At 49.6% G+C, this 27,922-nt stretch overlaps 1 protein-coding gene across 5 annotated transcripts in view; it reads right to left on the reverse strand.

Moving 5' to 3' along the window:
- Positions 1–27,922, reverse strand: part of vps13b (vacuolar protein sorting 13 homolog B) — a 331,160-nt gene that overhangs the window by 73,805 nt on the left and 229,433 nt on the right. For all 5 annotated transcript variants that reach the window (XM_030370003.1, XM_030370004.1, XM_030370002.1 and 2 more), the window contains exons 35-40: positions 26,299–26,691; positions 24,525–24,993; positions 23,837–23,974; positions 14,206–14,640; positions 3,398–3,600; positions 1,757–1,982 (exon numbers count right to left, since the gene is read on the reverse strand). In XM_030370003.1, coding sequence (XP_030225863.1) covers positions 1,757–1,982; positions 3,398–3,600; positions 14,206–14,640; positions 23,837–23,974; positions 24,525–24,993; positions 26,299–26,691 — 1,864 coding nt within the window. The remainder of the gene's footprint in view (positions 1–1,756; positions 1,983–3,397; positions 3,601–14,205; positions 14,641–23,836; positions 23,975–24,524; positions 24,994–26,298; positions 26,692–27,922) is intronic.

Raw genomic sequence — 27,922 nt, forward strand, 5'->3', positions numbered from 1 at the left:
CAATTAATGGGACAAATTAATCTTCCTTCATGCGGTGGGCCCGCGTTCACGCCATGTCACCATCCCCCCCCCCCTTCACATCCAAACCGACAAAACGGGTTGGTCGACACCTTTGGTGTGGTGAAGTTATTGAGAATATTTCTGCTTTGCAACCCGAGCCCTTTACAGAACAATAACTCTCAAATAAAGGGCCTTGTGGATTGGTGAGTGTTCGCAATGTTTACATGCCTCAGAAGTTGTACGTAAACACAGCGACAGAGTAAACAGTTCCCTCTTGAAATAAACAGCCGATGATTGACCCGGACCAGGCACCTGCAGAAACTTGGAAGGAAGACCGGCCCGCTGGATCCAAACTTTGGAGTGATGTTTGACTTAAGTCAGGGCTGCTGTTTGGGATTCGAGTCCTTTGGAAAAATTGTTTATTTGAAGAAAAAAAAGGAAAACCTAGCAGAAAGAAGAAAAGTCTCCAGTGAGCGTCTGCTCTTTGTTTGGACCCCTTGGGGCTAAACAGTTGGAGTTGTGTTCCAGAAAATGCTTTAAAGCAGGAGCAGCAGCGGCAGCGCAATCCAACCGTGGCTGATGTCTGCCCACCCTTTCTAACTCGAAGCACAGAGTTGCCCGCATAAAGGTCGGAGGCAGCGAGTGGTAATGGTTGCTGAAGCACCACTATTTCAGATTCGGCTCGCTTGTTTGAAGAAGCTTTTTTCTTAGGAAGAGGACTCTGGTTTTTTTTTGCCGCATGGTGTCTCTCTAAGGCTTGGTTACATTCCTAAACGCAACAAACCATGCACTACCATTTTCCAGATCTTCTTTCTCTGGATACTTTTTTCTTCCATAGATGTATTCATCCATCCATCTACATTGTGCATCCTTTCCTTATACTGTTCGCCATTTTAATAATCTCGCTATTCCACTTTATGTCCTCCTTCAGTCCTTTTCCGATTTATCTGTCCATCCATCTGTCCACTCTTCCTTCTTTCCTTCCTTTCCTTCCTCCTTTCCCTCCGACCTCCCCCTTCACCCTGTGTCTGGTTGGGATGGAGTAGTTCGTTTAGGTTAGGGCCGCTGTCCGCCTCGTCTCGTTTGTGAAAACATGTTGCAGACAGATTGTCCTCTCGGTTCTCGTTCACTACTGTACACTCTCCTGCACCAGTCGCATATTAAATGCATCAAAGGCCTGCTGCGCAGCGCAACAAACACAGCCCCAGCCATGGATGAGAGAGTGTGTTGCTGGTTAGCCGCCAGCACGAAAAAGGCTTCTCCTCAGTGTAAAACGTGTGCATGTGTGTACTCGGAGGGTTGTGCACAAAGCACAGGGGAGAGGAATGAACATTGTTTGTCAAAGTGGAACCAGACAGGCCTTTTCAATCAATTTATAATTTTTGGGTTGTTTACAAACCTCCTCGTATTAATATTTATGTTTTTTGTGCTATACCGTGAACGATCCATTTGAAGAAGTATTTGAGCTGTTTGAAATAATGACCATTGAGAGTGTTGGTGCCAACACTTCAATGTCGGAGGATGCGGCGAATGCCAAAGGCAACACTGTACATCTTAGAAGAGTGGAAGAATTCTCATAAATAATCCCAAAAGGCAAATAATGTTGCCTTTTGACAGCATTTGAATTACGGCCTTTCAAGGGAAAGCTTTAACCATGTATAAACCGGGGCCCGAGCCAAACCACTTCCTTAACTTTATTACACCGTCGAGTCGAAGCCCGTGTCGACCCTGACAGCCGTATGCCCCGTCCTCTCACCTGAGTCCTGGATGTACTGGAACAGGCCCGTGCGCAGGTCGTCCGAGCTGTGCTCCGTGCGCGGGGAGTCGCTGCCGTGGGAGGGCGAGGAGGGCAGGCTGGGAAGGGGCCAGCCCTCCGGGGCACTGGTGCCGTCGGCCGCCCCCCATCCCTGGAGGCGAAGGTAGGCCCCCAGGTGCTCCTCCACCAGCTTCAGGCAGTTCAGATGCTCCTGACCCCAGAAGAGCTGAGGAGATAGCAGAGAAGGGAGGATGGATCGGGTTAACGAAAGAGAGACAAATGAAAGACAAAGGAAGAATGGACGGAGTATGAGTCAGGGATGTGAGGGGGAAGGAGAATTACACAGAAGGCAATTACAAGAGGCGGACTACGTAGGTAGATGATGGGTTTTAATTTTTTTTCCGGCTCAGAACAACAGGAAGACAAGACCGGTTGGGGCTAGTGGGGTTTACCCTGGTCATCATCATCTACTGGCGGTCCTCACACAATGTTACCCAACGTAGCATATTCAAATGCTGGCCTGGCCTGCGGTATTCCCCTCCACTGGCTTCATCAAAGCAGGCCTGCCTGGGGTTTGGGCCTGTGATCCAGGAACATCTGACTCAAAAACACTTCGCACATGGAGCGGCCCGCCACTCGCTCGCTCCTAAGACCCGATTATGACTAAACCGTCAAAACAGGAACATTTGGGGATTTTTGCAGGTTTTTGGAAAGTGAGCCAGGGAGCGAAAGAAACCAATTCAAAAACAAAAGAACCACAAAAAAAAAGGTATCAGGAAGGTATTCCATTGGTTTGTACGGAACCGCAAACTGCAATGTTTGCAGATGGAAATGAACAATATCGTATTAAGTGTTGAGTTGTGAGTGATGTCGCCCTTAATGGACATGCAAATGTGACCATGAGGGCAACCTGTGAAACACCATATGTGTGTTGAATGGTTGTGGGGGTTCCCCTTCAAGTAATGTTGACCACTGAACCGGTAATAATATAGTCCACAAAAGCGGAAAGTGAAGTTTTCCGCCTGAATATTGCATAACATGTTGGCTCTGGGGAAAACCAGGCACACAAAGCATGCCTCCCCTCCAGTAATAGAATGATAATATTCCATTACTTAACCAGCAGAGGTGAATCGAGGCTACATGGGAACACAACAGTGTGTCATTCCCGGTGTCATCATTCTAGCTGAAGCTGCGGTAGAGCTTAAGGATATGACCGGCTAGGATGTCTTTGGCGTGTGCCAGTGCTTGACATCACCAATTGAATATGAAAACGAGGGCTTTACAATTAAAGTCCAGCCAAGCAAACACTTTAAATGGGTGGTCTCGATTATGCAGTGCCCCCGATGGGAACAGAGAATGTTGTCATTTTACTAACTAGGCTAACATAGACGTGTTGACTTGGGAGGTGAAACAAAAGTAACAAACGTGTAAAAGTTCAACACATTCTCTTTTGGGAACACCACACGTAACCCCCCCCCCCCCCCCCCCCCCCCCCCCCTCCCACAGTAACACACAAAGAACCTACAAGCAGCGACCCTGACAACACAGACCAACAACACATCCACAGTAAGCGCCACAGTGTTGACCAGGTGCTCAGGAGGTCGCTGCATGATGGCTCAGTGGGAGAAGCTTCAGCCATACCTGCAGCAGGCCTCCCTTCAGGTCCAGCAGCACCTTGGGAGGGCCCGGCTCGGCTCCGGGGCTGCCGCTGTGCCGACACCAGTTGGCCTTCAGGGCGGCGCTGCAGGAGAAGGGGCCCAGCAGAGGACGGCTCCGCTCCTTCAGCCCGGTCCGCACCGACGCATCCTTGAGCTCCAGGAGCAGGGAGGCGGCCTGGATGGGGTCTGGCAGGGAGGAGGAGAGGGGAAGGAGGAGGTGGTGGTGGTGCTGAGTGAGTGAGTGAAAGGGTGTTCTGTGATAGAGAAAGAGCCTGGTTGTTTTAGCATGGTCAACTCTGATTGAGGGAGATGGGCGATGTACGTGGATTGTGTGAGACGTATAAATAGGAGTGAATATTGTTCTTTTCGCTGTTCGTTCGAACCAAGGAATGCGTTTGAAAACAAAGCAATGAGACTTGGAAATAAAACCGACCGCTGTTTTTTTTGTGGAGGCACATGTTACTGAGACACATGTGAACCTCCAAATCAGGCCGAATGATTCCCATCCGAGCTAGGAGAAAAACCTGGCTTTGAGACATCAGGGCAGCACAACAAACAAATACATCCCTCATTAGGCCTCCAAATATAGACACATCCTGTTTCAGGGGGGGAGGTCTGAGACCGTTTAGTTCTTGCAGCAACGCTGGCTGAACCTACTTTTTCCTTTCACCTCTCAGTGTCTAAAGCCAAGGATAAGGATCCCATCACTCCACATGTAAAACGGTTAGGCTATGCTGCTTGATGGATTGAGAGTGTGGATTTGTAGGAATGTACCAACCTAGATCTAGAACCTAAAACCCACAAGAGAGACAGTTTAGCAGTCCCAACCTGAATCGAGCACCTAACAGAGAGACAGTATATCTGTTCTGGCCTGAATCTAGAACCTAACACGAACCAAATAAATACGAACACCACCGGAGAGGCCATATATCTCTTTAAACCTGAATTTAGAACATAACACCCACAACAGAGACCATATATCTCTCCAGACCTTAATCTATCGACTTAAGCTCTGGGAAACATCAGACCGCTGACATCACCTCCCAAATGTCTCCAGGAATAAAATATGTGCGGCCTGTATTACAGGTGACACAAACCAAATGTGTTAATGTGAACGAGAAGCAGAAACAGTGAGAGGCCATCACAGGCCATCGACACCGTGAGCTTTAAGAGTTGTTTGAGCAGCCGGTTTTCTTCACCAAGAAGAATGGGAGTTTTAATCAGGGCTGAACGAGCTCAGCGTTCCCTGTCGCTTCCCCTTTGCAGTACAGATGCGTCATCTTGGTCACCAAGTGTCCAGGGATAAGAGGCGGCCTACTGGGCCCATAAATCCTTGCATTGAAAGCCCCTTCTATGGGCGTTGCACAGCTCGTGGTCAGCTGGATCCAGAGCTATAGCTTCATTAGTGGCAACAGTAGTTACAGCAGGACTCCATTTGGAAGCATTATTACCCTGAGTGACTAATAATGCCCTGGGAAGAGGCTTATAATGGCCCTTAAGACTTGGATGCCGGTCTGGGAAACCCAGCATCCGAGGATGCTAGACTACGTGTTTTATATGGTTCTAGGGCAGTGGGGCTTGAGCATAGGGTTCTCTCTGGTGATTATATAATGAAGGACAAATGTGCAGTAAGAACATAGAAAAAGGCAATTGCAGCTCCGATCTTTATAAATTAGGAATAGATCAAGATAGAGGAGAGTGAGAGAGAAAGAGCACGGATTGGAGGTTCCAAGTAAGGCATCTAGGCTTGCTGGAGATATAAAGGAATCTCTTAGTCAGACACTAGGGCCCAGCAACATGACAGGGGGCTTTCAGTGTGGGGAACCTCTCACATATAAATCTTCCCTATCCTGCAGTGAGTCAACTCTCTCTGGGTCGACACTGTCAATAAATGCTGGCAGTGTACCTGTTTATCGCCGGCCCAGAAACACAGGGAGAGAGAGCAGTTGAGGACTAGTGGTGAGTCACAGAGGCCAGGTTATTTCATCGTGCGCAGGATTTATCAGACGTCACTGAGGGAAAAATCCAAGGGTGATGGTGGTGGAATAACACATCTACACCACACACATCTCTATGATCCCCATCTCTTTTACAGACAAACGTACAGTCAAATATTTGTGCAAATAAACATACGCCATCTACAAGTGTAATCACATTCTCGCATGAAAAGACACACACATGCATGCGCAGACAGCCGCCCACAGCATGCATCACAGCCCTCTCTCACTTACCATGCGTCATATCATTTAGGGTCCATCAGACCGCAACATCCCCGCATTAAACTCCAGCTGCAGCAGTCACCACACTCTTAATGAACACCCTAATTCTGAGTGCTTTAATGGCGGGGTATTCCCCTGTTTTCCCCCTCACTCAGAATCAGCATCCATCTGGGCCAACACTATCGTCGGGGCAGAGAGACAGAGGGACCGCGCCAGGCGGAGGAAACGGGGAAAAATCTATCATCTCCTCCTCTCATTGTGTTTATTTTGTCCCTCTGTCTTCTCCTCGTCCTGCCGCTAGGCCCCGTGTTCTCCTGTGACCTACTGAGGGCCAAGGGCTCCGGGGGGCCCCTGTGACGGTGCGTGGCTGAGCCGTGACGTGCAGCCAAGGGACAGGCAAGAGGTCCTCAGAGTGGGGAGGGATGCTCACTGACTGACACTGCGCGTCGAGTGGAAGCGAGTGTGGGTTGGTGCGTGCGCAGTGCAATCATTTGTGATTCTGCCAGAAGGGCTGCCTGAGAGAAGTTCAGACGTGAGTGGTGAGTGGTGAAAGGAGTGCAGGTACAAAGCAGGGTAAAAAGAAAGAAGGACAGACAGTGAAACACAGAGAGGGTGACATCATGCTAGAAGGGAAAGCATGGCGGGGACACCAGTAGCAGTAGAGAATAGGGAAGGATTCTGAGTTGGGTGGAATCTTGCATGGATGGATTAAAGTAGCTACGCCCCACGCACGCACACACACACACACACACCCCATGCATGCCATGTAGACTGGCAAATATTTGCTGATTTGCTGAAACTAGAGATGTAATGGCGTGAAACAGGGACAGACAAGAATGTGATACAAATGCCACAACAATGCAGTCGACTCATATGGAAAAGACGTATAATCACTCACATACTCACGCATGCATTGCACGCACACACAGCTCAAACTGCAGAAATGGACAGCTGTTTTCTCCAAGGTGGGCTGGATAGTCAGCCCTTTATGAGTCAGGTTTTAACAAAAGTGTCTCTCTGGGATCCAATGAAATATATCAGTGGATTTAAAAACACCCCATCTGGGTAAGCAAAGCCACACTCCCATACAAACATCGATATTGACACAAACTAGATCCAACATTTCACCTCATTTCACAAGAAAGGGGAAACACAGAAAACATAATAGCACATGTCTATGTGTGTCCATTTAGTGAATAGATGCTCTATGAACCTGGAATGAATTGGGATGTGTTGGTGACAAACATGTACTGTGTCCTAGATACACACAGAACAGGTCTTCATGACCTTTGCTACAAAAAAAAATAGCTCACAGAAAAAGTCTGTGCCTACCCCACACACAAAACCGCACCCCCCCCCCATCAAACCTATGCATGTTCACGTAAATCCCCTTCACACACACACACACACACACACACACACACACACACACACACACACACACACACACACACACACACACACACACACACACACACACACACACACACACACACAAACAGGCTGACTGCATCCCCCTTCCGACGCGGTCATGGGTTTGCTGGGTCGGATGGAACCGTTTGCCGCAGCCCCGATACAAGCAACCCGCCGGGGAGGAGATAAGGGGAAGAGAAGCTTGATTTACGGTGCTGGCTTCTCCCCGGCAGACGCCATCTGACCACGGCCAGGCTGATTTATGCATCGCCACTCGCTGTTATCAATTAGAAGCACCCTAGAAGAAGTGGTTACCTAACTGGTCCCCCCGCCCCCCACCCACCTCCGCCTCTGTCCGCCTCTGGGGGGGAGGAGGGTCTCGGATGGCGTGGCTAATAGACGTAATATACTGTCACTTACCGCAGCTAGAACGCCACCACTCGCTCACCACAGGAACGCTACAGAGGAGCGTTGGGTTGGCCTGGGCCGCCATCCCCACCGTTCAGAGGGGCTGGATGTGTGTGTGTATGCATGCATCTTTGTGTGTGTGTGTGTCTGTGTGTTTGTGAGTGCGTCACCCAGAAGCGGTTAAAAATAACCCGTAGGGAGCTGATAAGATGCACATGGAGGGGAGCCCAGGGGAGGCAGTGACGGTCGCGCCACAGCAGTGAGTGATGTCTGCGGGAGGAGACAGCTTCAGGAGTGCGTGTTTCTTAAGCATTTCTGCGGAGCGTGTTTGAAAGTAAATCCCTAACTTGTTTGCAGCATGACGTGCGGGAAGGCTTGAGAAGTGACGCCCCTGGGGTGCCGCTGTTTATCATTGTCAGTAGCAAGAGACTACGAGACGACACGGGGAAATAGGAAAAGTAAATAAGCTCCTTGAGAACGGTGACTCAATGTTCTTTACGGCGGCCGTCACTTTTGTACTAAATGAGCAGAAGTTATGAGTGTTTAAACAATAAAAAACACATCGCCTCGTCGTCTGAATCTAAATCAACCCCGGGATCTGTTCTCTCTCTAAATCAATTTGGTCTGTGGAAAACAATGGCGGGGAAAATCGTTCGACAACCTTGGTAATTGACGTAAAGCCCCTCTATGTTTTATATGGCCAAGCGCATCGAAGCAGCGTTATTATTGTTATTATATGTAATATAAACCAATTTCCCTCAAAAATGATGACTGGAGAGAAACAACTGCACAGCGCAGGTTTAAGGAAGTCCTCTGGAGGGAAAAAACGTTGACACTCTACTTCACTTATCTGTTCTTACTGCGCGAGCCGTACCTCCTTAATGTGTCCAGGTTACCGGTTCTCTTTCCACCAATTACATCAGTGTATCGGCCTAGCCACCGGGAACATACTGGGATAGCACCAGCGTGTACAACAGATTTCCTTCAGCCTTCTCCGCATGACATAACTGTTTATATTAATGCAGTGAAAACAGCGTAATGGCAGGTTTAGATGGTCAGATCACAGCGGGGATCATACCTCCACCAATCGAAACCTTTTCATGTTTCGTCTGGGCTTCCCCGGCACTATTGAAACAAGCCGATTTGATTGACGGCGTAAGAGTGGCTTAAGTTCTGCAAACCAAACAAACTGACGTGATCCTAATTCAGAAATCAACCAGGGAAACAAAACAAGGGGAGAAAAAAATTGAAAAAAGATTTCGTAATTAATGTGTGGCTTTCACGTTGTTCCACGGGCAGAAGTTTCCCTTTACGGGTCTAGCTGACTAAAGCACCAAGATGGAGCGCCAAGATGCTTCCAAAAGGGCTAGGCAGTGGGCAGATGTGGGCTTCTGCGTGTGTGTGTGTGTGTGTGTGTGTGTGACCTGTATGCTTCCGATACATTTGATGTACAAGAGACGTCTACGTAAGCACATGGAGATGCGATTCCATGTTTAAATATAAGAAATCATAATGAGTGATATGAATACTTGTGTATATGGACATGGTAGATGCATGCATGTGTACTCTATGTTTAGAAGATCAGTGAGGTTCAGGGTTCAGTATGCATCCTTATAAAGCTGCTTGTGTATGTGTGTGTGTGCCTGTCTTCGTGTAGGTGTGTGTGTATTTGTGTATGCGCGAGTGTGTGTATAGGTATTTTTGTGTGTGTGTGTCTATATGTATCTTTGTGTTTGTGTGTGTATGTGTGTGTGTATGCACGTAGGTGTGTGTGTGTACATTTGTCAATGTGTTTGTGTGAATATATGTGTCAATGTGATTGCACGTGTGTCAATGTGTGTGTGTTTGTCGTCATGTGTGTGTGTTTGTGTGTATGCGTCTGCATGTGTGTGTGTGTGTGTGTGTGTGTGTTTGTGTGTGTTCCAAGACTACCAGGGGCTGCTGCTGCCTGGGCAGTCAGACAGAGAGCCTGGAGATTACTGAGGGTCTTGTTTCATGGACTCTCGGAACATCTGTTCTCTCTCTCACACTCCCTCCCTGCTCCCGCTCTCTCCCACTGAACTGTAGGTGCCCCCCTGCCTTGGGGTGGGGGGTTTGGGGGGGTGGGGGGGTGGTTGAGGTAAGAATGCGGGGTCCTCCACTTGCTTTTCATTAACACAGGATCTGGTAACACACCTCACTGTCAACCTAATCCCCACCTCTCTCCATCTTGTCCCCTGGCAGAGAGGGCGGGGGTTACTGGGGGCTGACATGACTAGGTACAGAACCCCAGAGGGTCCCTGGGCGCTGCGCAGGGGGATATGGGGGTCTTCACCCCGTCTCACTGCAGACATCCACAGCTGAGGAGGAAAGATGGCGGCGGAGGCACTCGGGGCTCTGAATGAGTCCTGTTGGGCGTCTGCTCGCCTCAGGATCATCCATTACTCCTCCTCTTGATGTTTTCACTGTTTGACACGTTGCCGCTTACTTTATCTCCCTCGCCTCTGCCTCCGTTTCCTCTCTGGTACTCCTGGACCCGCAGAACATACTTCTCTGTTGCTGTTCCCATGTCTGGCCATTCATCAACTTCGCGATCACTCTTTTTATTTTTTTTTTACCGCAGATTTAATTTTCTCTGTGCTCCACTGCTCACCCTTCCCGACCTTTCTCCGATCTATTCCTGTCATTCCCCCCCACTCCCCCCTGCTTCCCTCGGTTCCCTCACTTGTTTTCCTTCATAATTATATTCCATCAACCCAATCTTCCATGCCCATGTCTTCACCTCTCCTCCCCCTTCTCCGCCTGCTCCTACTCCTCATCATCATCCTCTGCCTCCTCTTCCCCATCCCACTCCTCCCCCTGCTGCTCCACCTCTTCCTCCTGCTCCTCATCCGCCTCCTCTTTCTCCTGCTCCTCCTCTTCCTCCGGCTATTCTCCTGGCCCCTGTGATGCCACAGGTCCTGGGAGGCTTCATTAATCTCAACCTGCCATCGGAAGAGGCCCGCAGCGCTACAGAAACAGCAGCAGCAGCGGCAGCAGCAGTAGTAGTCGTGGTACTACATTCTCCTGTCTCACATCTCTCATGTATCGACCGCTCCCAGGGGGGTCATCCATGCTGACTTATTACGCCGGCCGCGGCGCTTGACCTAACAGAAAGGGGGAACCCCGGGCCCTTTATCGTGCCGAGATATCTGCTTTCAGGGGTACGGGGACAGCGGGCTTGAGAGGGGAGCGCGTGGTGAGTGATGGGAGGCGTTGGAGCGCAGGACGGCGGCAGGCCCAGAGAGGTCTGTTGTCACCGGGAGATCAGGCTGCGTAATCTCAGGCTGTTTGTCTCGCGCGCCATGGCAGCCAATCTGGAAACACTCTAACTGAGAACCTCCCCGGGGTAGCAGGGGCGGCAGAGAGACACAGAGACAGACACGGGGAGGGAGAGGAAGAGGGAGAGAGAGAGAGAGAGGCGGAGAGGGAGAGGAAGAGGGAGAGAGAGAGAGAGAGGCGGAGAGGGAGAGGAAGAGGGAGAGAGAGAGAGGCGGAGAGGGAGAGGAAGAGAGAGAGAGAGAGAGAGAGAGAGAGAGAGAGAGAGAGAGAGAGAGAGAGAGAGAGAGAGAGAGAGAGAGAGAGAGAGAGAGAGAGAGAGAGAGACACGGGGAGAGAGAGAGACACGGGGAGAGAGAGAGAGAGAGAGAGGTAGAGAGAGAGGGAGAGATTGAGATGGACAGAGAGGGAGAGAGAGACAGAGAGTAAGAGAGAGACAGAGAGTAAGAGAGAACGAGAGAGAGACGCATGTCACGCTGTGACAAAGATCTACAGTAGAGGGCCTATTAAGAGCCTCGGGTGCGAAAATAAGAATTTTCTATCTAAATAAACAAGCTGTGGATGAAAAATATGAAAACCGCAGAAGTAGGAAGAATGTAAGAAAAATTAAAAAAAAAAAAAGGAAGGAAAAGCTATTCTGAAATATATTTGGCAGTGCACGCGTATCGTTTACAGGTGCATTAGTGCCAATGGGGCCGCGGCTAACCAAAGCACCACCAGGCCTCTCCAGGGCAGCATCAGATCCCCCTCTGTAGAGGGCGTCCGAGGGAAGGCTGAGGGCTGTGTGACGGTGGCTGGAGGAAACATGTTGACAGCATGCCGTTGTCACACGACATGACAGCATCGCTTTCAGAGCGGCTTTTGCAATAAGTTGTTGCAGAGCAGATACTCATATCGTATTGGCACGTGCCAGGGCCCTGAGGTGTGTGAGTGTGTGAGTGCGAGCGCACACAAACACCCACAAACACCTCAGGGCGTGTGTGCGTCCAATCAGGACGTAATATCCTGTGTGCAGCGGTGGCTTAGTTTCAAGGTGCTGGCAATCACAGGGAGAACAGTACAGCGAGGCGCGTGTTTGCGCCACCATAATCCACACTCGCTCTGTTTAATAAACACGAGAAAGGAAGCCGCTCGACTGCGTTTCTGCCGGCCTTACGTTTTTTCTACAGAGAGGCGGCGGCGCCGGCGAAACGAGGAATCACAATCACAAAGTGAAACGAGACACAATGTTGCATTGGTGGGGGTGGGGTGGGGGGGAGGGGGAAGATACGCAGGGTCAACTTTCATATCTCTACAATTGCCTCTGAAAGTATATTTGCTTTTTCCATTACGTTCCTTTGCTCTGTGTTTTCCGACTGCGTTTGTTGGAGTCGACACATCAAACGCTGGCGGGCCCGGAGCAGTGCGAGCGCTGGCGAGCTTCGGCGAGGGGCGCGCGGCGCGGAGCATTGTCTCACCGTGCAGTTATGCCGATTCGGGTAAACAAAAGTGCAAATTGTTTGAGGTTTTAATTAAAAATCTCGACAATCACTTTATCTGGAGTAACCCTATATAACCACATCTGTGGAGCAGATGGGCTGCGCTCCGGGAGTCTGGCCCTAGCCCCTCCGTTGTCTTATCCCCGTTTCTCTCCGGTCCTTAACCCCCCATCCCCTATCCCCCTATCCCCCTATCCCCGTGGTCGTCAGGATGCTCTGCCCACCTGATCCTGGTGTTCCTCTTGGGAGCGACTGGGCCTTAAACCATCATAGCCGGAGCCAAAGGCCAGAAGAGGCGTCCGACGTGTTGGTTTATGTTAGCATTAGCCGTAGCGAACGTGGAAACACTGAGGAAGCATCCTGGAGGCTAGAAGGTGTTGACATAGGGTCTCGGGTTGGGCGCTTATCGACATGGAAAAAAAAAAAAACTCTGACATTTGTAGCACTTGTACGTACACACATACACACGCATGCAGGCATGGATGTGGACACGCACACAAAACTCACACTTGCACTCACACAGAGAAACATGTCCACATGGCCTCCACATACACATCCTCATCAAAGCCCGGGGTTCCAAGAGAAACACAAACATCTCACTTTACAGTTTACTGACAGTCCGTCTTGTTCTTGGCCCGCTGCGGCCATGCTAGCACGCGTACAAGGCCGGCGAGATGAAAGGGATACTACTGCAGCAGCGATACGGGCCCTCTCTCTCTCTCTTTGTGCCTGGCCGTCGAGCCCCGTCGCTGCAGCACAACCTGAGCAGGATGTGTTGGGGCCATCAGAGAGGGCACGGCGGAAACAGAGATCCAAACATGAGGGAGGAACAGGGGAGCAACAAACCGACAGAAAGGGAGAGGCCACTGATTGATTCGATTTGCAATACGGCCTCGCATCCCGTGACGATGATGGACTGGTTTAATGGAAATTAACAAACAAATATTTGCCGTAAAACCAAAAAAGAAACACAACCATGTGTTTAATGAAAGCGGATTTATATGACCCTCTGAACATCTGTCGAACAAAAACACATTCCTTCGCCAGCGTGCCGTTGTAATGGCCTTGTTTCTGACGTTACGGTGGGTTGAGATAAATATAGAAGTTTCTATTGTGGTTTTAAATGGAAAGAAGCGTCCTTGGACGAATTAACAAAGCAACCAGAGGAAGCAGATCACCGTCTTTTAATGATACATGTCACTGGATCCAAACCCATGAGGTAAAACAGAAGTGGATCTCAGCCGAGAGGCGTAATTAAAAATGGCAGGTCACACCGTGGCCTGTCCTTGTGTCAGTTCAGAATACATTTGGTTAGACTTTGGACCCTCGAGGGCCGTGAGCCCACTGTTAAATCTATTGGAAAGTTGAGCAAAAAAAATATGATCCAAACACGCATTAAGTAACGGACATGTGGTAAGCCGAACGACAAACAAACGTGCATTAAAATACCCTGGCGGACTGGGAAAACGAGATGAGGTCAGCGTGTTATTGGGGAAAGCGGCGGCTTGACCATTAACCGTGCGGTTAAGTTTGTGGAATGGGATCTTATTTTCAACAATAGTAAAACTAAAGGCTTTGTGTTTTCTACAGTGGGCTTAGGGAATGTTGAATTTTTTATCCTGCATATGGACTGGACAATAATGCTACAACAAAAAAAGCCTCCCAGACATTATTTTAACTAAAATGCAGGCCTGTAAACTCCAAGTCCCTGTGAATGTATGTGCATCGCGTAACACAAGGGACTAGGCCTTGCATATAACTATGAATCATTAGGTAGTTTGCCTACACAGGACCTTTATGTGTCCTTTGAAACCTTAAAATTATATTGTGTCATAAAACATCTAAAGTTGTCAATCCAACGGGAGTCCATATACATATAAGGCAACTAATAACTTGGGGTGCACTGCATTATTACAATCCATATTTCAAAGTCAACCAACAAGATACATATACGATGGTTCATCCATACAACTCACCTTCCATCCTGGAACCAGGCTTCATGTTCAGACTGGCCGTCATGGCCGACACCGACACCGTCACGCTGGGCTTCATGGCGTGGGATTCCGTCTCCATGGCAACCACGATCTGGCCAGTCCGGAGGGACACCTTGTGGAAGGGCACCACCGGAGCACGGAGGACGCTGCTCACCGTGCCCGCGGCGGAGGCCTGTTGGTGGCGGGCGGAGCGGGCAGTGCTGGGGGTTCTGGAGGGCGCTCTGGTGCTCTTGGTGGGGGACGAGAGAGGGGAAGGCGAGGAGGAGGAGGACAAGGAGGAGGAACAGGGGGCCTTGACCGAGCCCTCGGTAGCCCAGAAGTTGGGCAGGACCCTGGTCATGTAGGCCTTGGCCTGCTCCAGCTTAGCCAGCGTGGGGCTCACCTTCAGGGGCCGTGAGAGCTCCAGGTTGAGCTCAGCTGGGGAGGGAAGATGGATGGGGGAATAAAGAGAGAGCAGGAGGGGAGAAAGGTAGAAATGGAATAATGAAGTTAGGATGACTTAAGTTGACAATGTGTTCATAAATCGATGACAGAGGAGCTTATGGAACATGCTGACTCCCACACGTGGCTTTTTCCAAGTTCCACAGTATTACCGATGGTAATAAAGTAAAGGACCAATGTTAACTTATCACCATCCATCATATATAATAGATAGATCATAAAAGTTGCAGGTGACGCAAGTAACTTCATCCCTCAGATTTTTTTTTCCCCGGTCATACGAGGAAGTGGAAACTACCAGCAGTTGGCTCTGTCAAACCGGCACCACTGGAAATCCACAAGAGGATGCTCTGACAAGCACGGTGGGTGGAATTTTCAGGCTTCCAGGCTTTTTCTGAAAGCTCCAAATATTGACAGACTGGACAGTCCACATTAATCAAAAGGCATTTTAGACCTATGAATATTCAAATCCAATGAAAACAGATTGTGGTGTTTTCTCTAGAGTAGATCTGCAGGGTTCCTAAATTGGTGGTAAAACATTTAATAGGACTGGAAAGCCAGAGGAAAGCCAGTGGAAAGCCTTTGGGCAGCCGATCAGAAGCAACCTAACAAGACTTAAAGGTACAAAGAGGAAGCTATGGACAGACAGCGCTGTGCAGGGAGTACCGCAGTGCTAGCATCCTGCTTCCTGATAGGGATATTAAATATATATATTTCTATCCATGATAGGGATATTAATCTACGATCTGGTTCCTATGAAGGTCGTAACGACAGACTGTTAAAAACCTTTGTCAGGAAAAAGCCAGACCCTCGTAAACTACGACAGCTTGACTAAAATGAAGCGGAGGGAAAAGACAGGGAGAAAAAAAAGGTTGAACATAGCGTAGATCAGAAACCAGGCTTTTTATGACAAGCTTTTTCCAATTGGTTACCCTGGATAAACAGGAAATAAGTGATTGTAGTCAGAGATGGAGTACGGGCACAGCGGAGTTGTTGCACCCTGGCATGTGTGAGCCCTTTATAGCGCTGCAACATATGCAGCTCTGCCTGGGTACCACGTCTCATCCATCACACTTTGAAGTCCCCCCTGTCGATCAAAAAGGGGAGCGCTTTGCATGCAAGACTCCGCTGAAAAGAGCGCAGCTGCGGAGGCACTCGTCGCTCACAGAGGGAGCCCATCGTCGTGCGCACGCACGCACGCACGCACGCACGCACGCACGCACGCACGCACGCGGTTCCTTTCCGTCCGTCTTGCTGTGACCCTCTACCGTGACACGACTGAACAGCCGATTACGATCTCTCCTCCGTGCCAGCCGCATTAATCCCAGAATGCTTAGCCCTTCTCCCGTTTTATCTGCCTCCCTCCCCTCTTCTTTCGCTACTCCTTTTCTCCCTCTTCAAACTGCACTCCTACTAGGAGTCGGCCCGTCAAACACTCGGTTGGGATCTGCTGAGGCAGAGGCACCACAGAGCCTTACATCGCTTCCATGACCCCCGTTTTCCACTTGCTGGTGTAGCGGTGTTGGTGGTGGTGGTGATGGAGAAGGGAGCAAGTGCAGCTGGTCTTCATGCTCTCATCAAGGAGCCTGTGTTTAGAGGGCTTTAAGAGCTTTAGTCCTATTCCCCAGCCCCCCCCCCTCCCGCCCCTCGAACACCACCCAGACCATACCAACCCAAAAGCCCCCTCCTTCCCATCTTCTCCCAGGTAGCAGAGCCGGGGGTCCGGTGCGCCCACACCCATACACGTGCACGCACACACAGCCAAACAAACAGACACACTCACAAAGAAACACACACACGAGCTCGTACAAACACATAGGTGCATGCACAAGTACTCGCACACACACACTTCTTCTGCTAGCCCAAGGTAGGCTTTCCGGACCTAATCCGGTGGAAGTGCGGCGCGTGGTTCAGGGGTTGGTGGGGAGAGGGGTTGTGTGTGCAGTGTGGAGTGTGTGCAGTGTGGCTTATCATTTCCAGTTGACTTATCAACGGGAAGCTCTCCAGTGCTGGAATTAATAACCTTCCACCCCCCCCCCCCCCCCCCCCCCCCCCCCCGCCCCCAGCCACTGACTTAACTCTGGTCTCTCTCTCCTTCCCCTCCCTCCTCCTCCATCGATGCTAAAGCTGGTTCTGATCTCCTTGGACTAGCTGGGGTCAGGGTGGGGGATGGGGGGGGGGCGGGCTGGCTCTCGGTGTGGACCTAGTGTGCTGGTCCTGATTAGGGAGAGGGTGGGGGTTCTGTTGTATTCTCTCTCTGCATTCCCGGGCCTTCCATGACCTGCGCCGGGTTGTGCAACTTATTACCTGCTTAACATGTCAGAACCTTGACACACACAGACACACATACACAGGCACGCACACACACACAACTTTTTACCTGCTTAACCTGGCAGAACCCCGACACACTCACACTCACACAAACACAAATCTGACTACACAATTTACATATTTAACCCCTACTTGGGGAGAACGTTGTGCAGCCATACACTAATCCTTCCTTCAGGCGAGAGTGACGTTCGCTAGGAAACGTGTCTTTAATACTGACGAGGAATTCTGCGACTTTCCCTTTCTTCGTTGAATTCACTATACCCAGATATAATATTAAAACAGCACTTGACAAGGATAAAAGCATTGTAATAATTAATCTCATGACACTTGACCGATAAAAGTGGCTGATAGGAAATGTATAATTAATTTTATAAAAGAATGTCTTTCAAATTATATTAGATTAGTTTCAACTTCATCCGCATTGAACAACTGCAAGTACCAGACAACCAAATGTAGTTAAGCATGTAACCATAAGTGCAATAATGCATTCGTAAAATAAGGTAGGCAGTTTAACATTAATTTTCAATGACCAAGTTCAATCAGGTGCAGCAGTGCAGCACAGAAGCGGCACTAGTCACCTGTTAAACAAAACAAATCCTGCCTCACCGGCTGATTTTACTGAATCTGCCAGCCCATAAACCCGAAAATGACAGGGCGGATGGAGCATATCCGCATCGAAGCGGTCTGAACTGTCAGGGAACTCCCAGCGCTGAGTCAAACAGGCAGACACAGTGGCCGCGCTGTCCCCAGCATGCCCTCCTCTTTCCCAGGCCCCATCTGTACGGTTTGCCCCCTCTCCTGGATCCCTAGAGCAGCCAACGGAGCACATCGCCACTTCCCTCCCTTCCCCTATTCTTCTAGGTTTTTTTTTACTCGTGTGGATCGGTGTCAAATGATGAATCTTTCACAGGTCTCCAATAAAACAACAGCAGATCATTGTGCAGCCCAATTCACGTACATCCCAGTCACCCCCCCCCCCCACAAACCACTCCACCACTACCCGATCCCGGCTATCCTGTCCTGCATTAGCCTTCGCTGAGGACTGTACTCCTGTGTGCGTGTGTGTGTGTGTGTGTGTGTGTGTGTGTGTGTGTGTGTGTGTACTTGTGATACAGCTCTTATAATGATGTTTCCATGAGGTTTTAGTATCCAGGCCGTGTAGCGACAGAGAGAGGAAACCTTAAACCTCATAACAGCAGGAACAAAAAAACGAAATGAATACAGAGCGACACCAACTATTTACAAGCCATGACCGACTTATACGTCTGACAGGCAAACCTACAGATTCGTATTTTGACGTGGTGGAACTATAACGTGAAACTAGCGATCTCTCTCCCCAACCACTGACTTAACTCTGTTCTTTGGTCTCTCTCTCTCTCTCTCTCTCTCTCTCTCTCTCTCTCTCTCTCTCTCTCTCTCTCTCTCTCTCAAGCACTAAACCATTCCCAGACTACATAGGATTACCTGCAACACCAACTAAAGTACCTCTCTAGCAGTGCGCTTTCAACGTGGCTCCACACAAGAGCCTCAGATGGGCACAGGTTGTGGATGGAGGGGTTAAATAAAGAGGGGAGAGGATCACAAGAAACGGGAGTCGGCTCTATTTATTACCAGGCCTGGAATATCAAAGGGAGCCCTTTTCACGAATGGCAACATTTCACACTCAGAGACCCAGAGACACTGACACCCACACACGCATACATAAAGACACAAACGCACGTGTACACACACACACACACACACACACACACACACACACACACACACACACACACACACACACACACACACACACACGGAGGGGACCAGTGTTATTATAACAAACCCTTTGGCTTCCAGAGCGGGATGAAGGGCTACCCTAACCTGTAGCTGGTGGGTCTGAGGAGAGGCGGGGGGGCAGGGTGCAGGGTGGAGGTGGAGGTGGGGTGGCAGGTTGGTGTTGGGGTTTGAATGCCTCTGAGGAACCTCTGTGGAGCGGGCCCTAATGTGAACAGGCTGCAGACAGGCCCCTCTCAGGTGTCAGCCTCCATTAGCACCGGGTGAGGCGGGGCTGACACACACACACACGCAAGCACGCACACACACACACACGCACGCACACACACACATTCAATATGCTTCTTATTTTGCTTATTGTAGAGAATAAAAACGTGGTCATTGTGTGACGCTGTGCCTGCTTTGAACCTGCATCAATGTATATTTTTCTGAGAGAGAGAGAGACACACACACCATCACTGTTTTCATTGCCGCCCTGCATCGCTGCCTCCTCCTCCCCAGCGCCCTCCCGCCTGACTCTTGACACCGTGCTGCCAGTGTCAGACACAGGTGTCAATGCCTCAAATTACACGGGGCACCTACGCATCTGCCTGCCTGTGTGTGTGTCTTTACTGGTGTGTGTGTGTGTGTGTGTTGGTGGGTGGGTGGGTATGTGTGCGTCTGTGTTTTCCCAGAGTGCAGTCACGTCCTTGGGGTTATTTTCCCTATTCCTTTCCCAATGCCACGGGTCTAAATAACACAAAGGCCCCCCGGCAGGTGAGGCTGGTGGGGGGGGGGGGGGGGGGGGGGTGGCGGTGGGTTGGGTGAGGGGGGTGCCATCTGCCTCACATTAGCCCGTGGTTAGGGACGGTCGGCGGGGCCACGGCTTGTATACAGTAACTGACAACGTTTCTGCGCCGCCTTGCCGTTGACGGGATCCAGGGAACCCACAGGGTAATGCGTCCAATTTGTTCAGGCTAATCTATCACCTGCAGCGCTCGCCCCCGCCCCGCGCGGGGCTAAGTGGAGAGAGAAGGAGAGAGTGAGATAGAGACACAGAGAGGGGGAGAGAGAGAGAGAGAGAGAGAGTGAGAGAAAGAGGGGGAAAGAAGTAGAGGGATACAGAGAGAGCAAGAGAGAGATAGAGACAGAGGGAAAGCAAGTGAGAGAGAGGGATATAGACAGAGGGAGAGAGAGATAGAGAGACAGAGAGGGCGAGGGAGAGGGAGACTTGGCCGCTCGCCTTCCGCAAGTGGGAGCGCTGACTTCGCTGGAAGGGCTGGCTGACCCAGAAGGAGCTGGGGGAAGAACTTAGTCGCGGGAAAGAAAGTGAATGTTTGTGTGTGTGTAGGGGGGGAGAGACAGTATGTGGTGTGAGTGTGTGTGTGTGCGTGTGCATCTGCAGTTGATGGTCAAGCCTTGAGCCTGCGACCTTCCGGATGCTAAAACAACTGACATCTGCTAGCGTTCTAGCATGAACCGTAGGGAGGCTGCGGTGGGTTGATGTGTTTATACATCATGTATAGATCTGCACGCATGCATGTGGGTATGTTCTTTTTTGGGGGTGTTTGCATACATATATGTGCGTTGTGTGTGTGTGTGTGTGTTCAGGGGTACATCTGTGTATTTGCATGTGTGTGTGTGTGTCTTTGTGTGTCTTTGCGTGTGCTTGGAGTGGTTAGTGAGTGACAGCTCAGTGTTAAGACCTCATCGAGTTTACAGCACACACACACACACAAGCTGGGATGGCTTCCCAACGAGGCATCCTTGGGAAGGGCTTCTCTGATTGGTCTTGTTGTGCGCTCAGCGAGATGCTGTTCAAATTGTAAGCACATTGTTGTAAACACGCCACTGCGCTCTGCGCCTGGGCCGCGGTGAGGCCCGTCGAATGGGAAATGTGGTCAACTCCAACTAGAAGCCGCCCGCAAATAACACGTACACCGTCGTCACATGGTGCACACATGCATGCACACAGGTGGCCACACCTCACATAACTAATTAGCATTTAATAACCGTTTCCATACCATTTCTGACACGGTGTCTGTGGAAATGATTGGCCATATTTCCAGGCCCTGGGGTTAGGGCAGTGTGAGCCTCTTCCCCAAGGCTGGTGAATAAACTTTGATCCTCCTGCCGTCTCCACCTCCACACTCTGTCGCCCCCGGAAAGGAAAGACAATCCCCTCCAGGCAGGAGCCATCTAACGAGACAACAAGCTCACTGAGTCCATCTCAACTCCTCCTTCCTAAAGAGTAGTCGTGTGTGTGTGTGTGTGTGTCCATTTGTGTTGTTGACTGAGTGTATCTGTCTATCCATGTGTATCTTGGATTGTATGTGTGTCCCTGGGTGTATTCGTGTGTTCCTGTGTGTGTGGGTCCATGTGTGTGGTTGTCTTTGTGTGTCTGTCTGTATACGTGTGTGTGTCCTGGAGTGAGTGTGTCCCTGTGTTTGCTTGTCCCTGTGTATGTGTGTCCCGAGGTGTGTGTGTGTGTGTGTTCCTGTTTGTGTGTGTGTGTATATGTGCATGTATGTGTGTGTCTCTCTGAGTGAGGGTTTGTGTGTATACGTGCATGAGTGTATCCCTCTGAGTGAGTGAGTGAGCAAGTATGTAAGCGTGGGTGAGAAGGAATCAGTAGCATGTGTGGTCAATTCTAGATGTTTCCAACAGAGCCCGACCCAGGGCAACCACACACAGAGCCTGGCTCTTCTCTAAGCAGTGTGTGTGTGTGTGTGTGTGTGTGTGTGTGTGTGTGTGTGTGTGTGTGTGTGTGTGTGTGTGTGTTATCATGATTGAAGTCATCCTGCACACAGACAAGGATAACTCTTAACAAGTTCAGGGTAAGCACCTGACTGTAATTGCACGGCGTCTCAGCTGCAAAACATCACAATCAGCTCGCAAGCAATTATCTTGAAGGGAAAAAAAGCTGATACAATATAATAACTTCATGAGTCATGTCAGCACTCCAGGACGTCTTGTGAACATCTTCCAAGATATACGAAGAACCAAGCGGCGAAACAAATAAATAAATACATACATAAACGCATAAAGGACTTTTGAGTGCAATTTTGTAATCACCATTATCTGTGATTTCCCATGTCTGCGTTCATAGATGAACATGGTATATGTTGAACAGCAATCCTACTCCATTACTACATACTAGGAGATGTTGGCTGTTTGATTCAGGTTGATAGCATGTAGATAAACTCCCTGTGAGCACTTGGTAATCAATCTTTTCAGAAATGTTGGCGACAATCTTATCATCTTCGGTAAATAAAAATCATCATTCCTCAACTTTTCGTTTTTGAGACTGAACACAAATCTCTGGCACAGATGCAGTTTGACAACGGAATCTCGGGCCAAAAGCACTTGAGAAAGAAAAGTGTTTTTCCTCAATCGTTTCTTGAGGTGACTTCCATGTTCCACTAATAGAGATATGTCTTTGGATGCTAACCAAACGTTGTGTGAATCATCAGAGCCAGGAGGCAGGCCGGTCCCCAGGGATCTGGGTAGGAAGTCGAAGGCGGGTGTGACGTAATGTGCTGTGTATGCTGTTTGCGTGTGTGTGTGTGTAGTACATGGTGGCTGTGGTGGTGGACAAAGTGCTGTATTGTTGTGTGATTTTAAATGGGCCGAGGAGCACCCACCCAAAGGGAAGGTGGGTGGAAAGGGGATGTGGGGTGGGGGGGGCGGCTGGGATGGTGGGTGGTGGAAAGGCCAAGCGTGGGTGCCATGGTTACACTCAAGCATCCCTCCGGGACCGGAGCATGTGTCTTAGAAGTCTTAAAGACTGGGCTTTGTGTGTGTGTGTGTGTGTGTGTGTGTGTGTGTGTGTGTGTGTGTGTGTGTGTAGATGTACAGCATTTTGTGTGTGTGTGTGTGTGTGTGTGTGTGTGTGTGTATGTGTGTGTGTGTCTGTGTGCGTGCGTGTGTGAAACAAAAGCAGATAGTGGAAAAACTGGATCCGACTAATTGTGTGTGAACGAGAGGAAGAGGTACCATATGTCTTCATTTGTGTGGAACCATAATAGTGTGAGTGTGAGTGAGTGTATGGTTTTGTGCACTTGTGTGGGTGCATATGTGTGCAACGAATATCCAGGGTGATGCATTAAGCTTTAATATAAATCACTGCCTCCACCTACACATAGGATCACACACAGGAACATATGCACACACACACACACACACACACACACACACACACACACACACACACACACACACACACACACACACACACACACACACACACACACACACACACACACACACACACACGCTCCCAGATCCCATCCTAAATGCCCACTCACTCCCTGCATGAATGTATTCCGGAGAAGCTCTCCCGTGGCTGTGTAAACACAGCGGACCACACCACACAAGAGAGGGCCAGAGGCCGCTCATATGGATATCATATCATTCTTAAAATAGAGCTACCCTTCCCAGGAAGGGCCACTCCACAGGAGCTTAGTCCCCCTTATCCTGCTCCCACACACACACACAAACAGACACACACACATTACGTATATTTAGCTGGTGCTTTTGTCCAAGGCGACTTTACAATAATACGAACACAACAAGTGAATGGTGAGCCATTCAATTCATCAACAGGCTAACTGCTTCAGGTGCTATATTATAGAAACAAGAGATCATCTTTATTTTGAATGGGCCATAATGTAGTGTGAACAGATATGTTTTCACACATAAACACACACCCACACACACATATAAATATATATAGTCACAATCAAAGGAGTGAGTTATGGAAGTTTGACCCTGTTGAGGAAGCTCATGGCTTCACATATATACTTACATCATACAAACATCCTCCCTACAGTGCAGAGAAAAGCCCTTAGCGTTTTGGTCAGAGAGCCGGCATCTTTGTGTGTGTGCTAGTGCATGTGTGTGTGTGAGTGCTTGGGCCCCCCCTCTCACTGCCTCAGAGGATACCAGTCATTTCCCCGACATGGAGCAAGTGTGAAATGGCTTAATATGAGATCATGTGTGAAGTAATTGTCATACACTGTGTTGTAAGTGGATTTTGCGTCACATATGTGTGTGTGTGTGTCCTTGCGTCCATGTGTGTTTGTTGTACCTGGGCCGTTGAGGAAGTCTTTGATCTGCAGGAAGAGCAGAGGAGGAGGGATGCCGGTCCTGCAGTCTGTCTCGCCCCCTGCCGTCTGGAGCCACGTCACGGTGTAGTCTAGAGACTCAGGTAGACTCTTACCTGGGTCTGAAGAGAGAGGGAGAGAGAGAGAGAGAGAGAGAGAGAGAGAGAGAGAGAGAGAGAGAGAGAGAGAGAGAGAGAGAGAGAAGTTTGTTTTTATTTTATGTTTTTTATTACATATATTACATCCCCAGCAAAGATAAGATCACAATAGTTTAATATCAACACAACACAACATTGTTTGTCAAGGAAATGTTCTTCTACACTACAGTATAGGATATCATCAGTTACAGAGCATATTATTTATTACAGCAGCAGAGATCGAAAGAGACAGAGAGAGAGAGAGAGAGAGATGAGGAGAGAGAGAGAGAGAGAGAGAGAGAGAGAGAGAGAGAGAGAGAGAGAGAGAGAGAGAGAGATGAGGGGAGAGAGAGAGAGAGGGAGAGAGAGAGAGAGAGAGAGAGAGAGAGAGAGAGAGAGAGAGATGAGGGGAGAGAGAGAGAGGGAGAGAGAGAGAGAGAGAGAGAGAGAGAGAAAGAGAGAGACAGAGAGAGAGTCAGAGAGAGAGAGAGAGAGAGAGAGAGACAGAGACAGAGAGAGAGACACACACTCTCACCAAGACACTTGTAGTGGGAGTTGACCCCGCGGAGCGCCACGTCAAACACGGACACCTCCATCCTCTGCTTGCGGTGGTGGCAGCTGATCAGGGCCGAGGGCTGCACCACCTGCAGGTGGAGCAGGGGCTCCAGCACCAGGTCCCCGGGGCCCCTGCGGCCGGGCTGCCTCACCACCGTCACCCCCAGGGCCTGGCGGGCCGAGGAGCGGCTGGGCCTGGGCAGGCCGTCCAGGGCCAGCAGGCCGGACGGCGTGGGGGGCCGCGGGGACAGGGAGGGGTGGCTGTTGCTGTTGAGCAGGTCCTCGGCGGTCAGGGCCGCCAGGGTGCCCTGGGCGGGGCCCGCGGCGGGGGCCGCGGCGGGGCCGGGAGAGGAAGAGGAGGGCGGAGGAGAGTCCGGGGCGGTGGAGGACGGAGGCTGATGGGGGGTCGCGGCTAGGGTCTCAGGCAGGTTCAGGGCGCTCTTCCCGACCTGGGTAGGAGTAAATGAGTAGTTCTATGTAATATCGTGTATTGCTTGAGGTGATGGACAACATATATTTGTGTCAGAGCACACCACTACAAGCCTTTTCAAGACTTAGTTTATGAGCTGACTTTGAGTTGTATATTAAGATTGCTTTTTTATTTTCTTGACAAGTTATTCGATAGATGCATAGTAGATACAACCTTCTGTGAGCTATTATCGTTATTCCATCACTTCACACAACAGTGGAGGTAGCACTGGGAAAACAGTTGTTTGAAAAGTAATGAAGCTATAGGTTCCGTTCAGATAGGCTGCTACTGCATTAAAGACACCAATAGTTGGGCTGAGATATATTAACCATGCAACTGGTGTTCTGTCACTCAATCAAAGCTAGGGAAGGCAACTTTGGAGAAACAAACCAGAGTATACTAGATTTAACGTATCCAACCGGAAAAATCCCACCCATCCCTTTGGATCAGCCTCCAAAGCCACTCCTCCGAAGGACGTGATCAGCTTGCTAGCCTAAGCTATAGGCCTAGCTGTGTGGAAGACTGGTCGGGTCGAATCAAATGATATGGCGGTGTAGTAGAGGCCTGCGACTGCCACCGATTCCAGATGTTAAAAAATGTTGTCAGAGCATTTCATTAATGTTGCTGCCAGGTTGTAAAGAGAATTTAAACAAATGTGACCAAAAAATATTCTAAAATAAATCAACTACCCTAGCTTTAATGTAACAATCTACACAAATGTTTATCTGGGTAGTAATGCACACTGCTAATCAGAAGTAAATTGTTTGCAGCCTATAAGTTAACTTAAAAGCCTGAAGCAGAAAATAATTTGCCAAAAAAGGCGAGTGGAGTACTGCAGCCAACAATGGCTTCTGGGTGAGTGCCCAAAAAGTCTTTAAGCCCCTTCTCTGTCTTTACAGCACTTATATCAAGACCAGGCTCAAAATGGAACCTATTAGCCTCAAACTATAAAGAAAAGGGCATGTGAACAGTACATATGCTTTCACATTCAGAGGATAACAGCATCAATATGAGCCACTGACAGATTAAAGAGATTTTACATTGTGTTGTACTGTACAAGGTACTGTTAAAGTAAAGCATATTATACAAGAGGATATTTCAGCAATGCAGACTTTCATCACAGGGGGTTAACCTGACCTGGTATTTAGGCATCAAGTCTTTTATCATTGTCATCCGATTCAATTCTGAATCGTTATCGATATAACATGTTCTTTACATAACATCAACCACGACACGAGGGCCCACCATTGGTCAACAGTGTTCCATTCCCTGTAGAATTGTCTACCTTTTCTCCGGTCGGGTTCCTCCTCCGGTAGGGGGCGGGGCTTTGGGCGAGGCCGTGGGCGGGGTCCAGGCCGGAGCAGGCGTAGGTCATGAGGGACAGCTTGCTGGCGGTGAGGAAGACGTCAAAGGGGATGAAGCTGAGGTTCTTGGTGATGGTGGACTGGTGCGAGGGCCGGGCCAGGCGGTGGTGGCTGGCGCCGCTCTGCTGCTCGATCTGCACGATGCGGATGCGGGCGCTGTCGCTGCCGAAGCCGCTGTCCCGCCCCCCGGCCGCGCTGTGCCGGGAGGAGGAGGATGGTGGGGCTTCACCGCCGGGCCTTCCCGCCGCCGCCGCCGTCGTCTCCCCCGCCGCCGTGTCCCGCCCACCTCGCCGCTTCTGCTCCTTGCGACGCACCTGGAGGTGAAAAGGGGAGGACATTGAGGAGGAGTGAGGTGGAGGTATCCTTAAAGCCTCTGATGCCTACACAACAGGCGTGCTGGATAAACCAATAATGAAGTAAAGACCCTCATCTCGTTTGTGATATAGTCGTTATAATGAGAACAGCCATGTTTCCACGACACAGACATTGATAACAGACTTTAGGACATAAACCGTGCACATTATTGACACAAACATAACTTTGCGTGAAATCATGGGAAGTGTATCGGATTGGCCCGCGTAAACACACTGGTAAACCATGCAGATTCAGACCAGCTCTTAAAGAGCCATCGTGCTAATGGAGACCTCTTGGAGACTTTTAATGCCCCGAGATCTCAAACATGCTGAACTAGGACACACACACACACACGCATACGCACACACACACTCACACACACACACACACACCGCTACCAAAGCATACCACAACTGGATTCATTTTTCTACGTCAGGCAGTTCGGCTTTAATGAGCAGTTTCTATGGCATGATTATTGAGATGTTCATAGCTACATTAACTACAATCACTAGCATCAATACTGGTGTTCATACTTCTAATTATAGTAATTATATGACATTCATAATGTCAAAAGCAGAATGCAGCGGATGTACACAACGTGTACACACAGACACACACACACAAACACACACACACACACACACACACACACACAGACCAACAACTTGCAGATGGAACACGTGTATCGTCCACGGACACCCCAGAACATGTGCAGCGTCCCGATAAAACAAGATGGACACAAGAATTGAATTTACATGAAAACAGATTACTGCTTCATCCCAAAACAAACCAAGATGCGCTCTGCTTTGTTACAGTCACAGAAAGGAATCTCCGCATCACATTACGACTTTCTTCTCCGTTTCCTTTGGGAGCTTTGTTGCTTGTTTGGATCTCCTCTGTGACAAGAGGGGACCCCTCACCAAATAACTTGCTTGATTGAAACCATGGACAAATTGACCAGAGCAGCAGAGAGTCCCACGGCGACAACGGGAGGCACTGACGGCATGTAGTGGGGCCTTTCTTTCCTTCTGCGGTCTTCAAAATCTTTTTTGCACTTCTTACGAGATTGGAAAGTGTCTTTTAAAGCCGGGCTGTGCCCAGGGCGAAGGGGTGGGGACTGTGTGGTATAATGTAGAAAGCAGAGCATAGCGCAGTCGACTCTCTTTGCTCTCCAGGCAGCAGATGTCGGGA

The sequence above is a fragment of the Gadus morhua genome, chromosome 11 (genome assembly GCF_902167405.1).
Source record: "Gadus morhua chromosome 11, gadMor3.0, whole genome shotgun sequence".
Taxonomy (NCBI): domain Eukaryota; kingdom Metazoa; phylum Chordata; class Actinopteri; order Gadiformes; family Gadidae; genus Gadus; species Gadus morhua.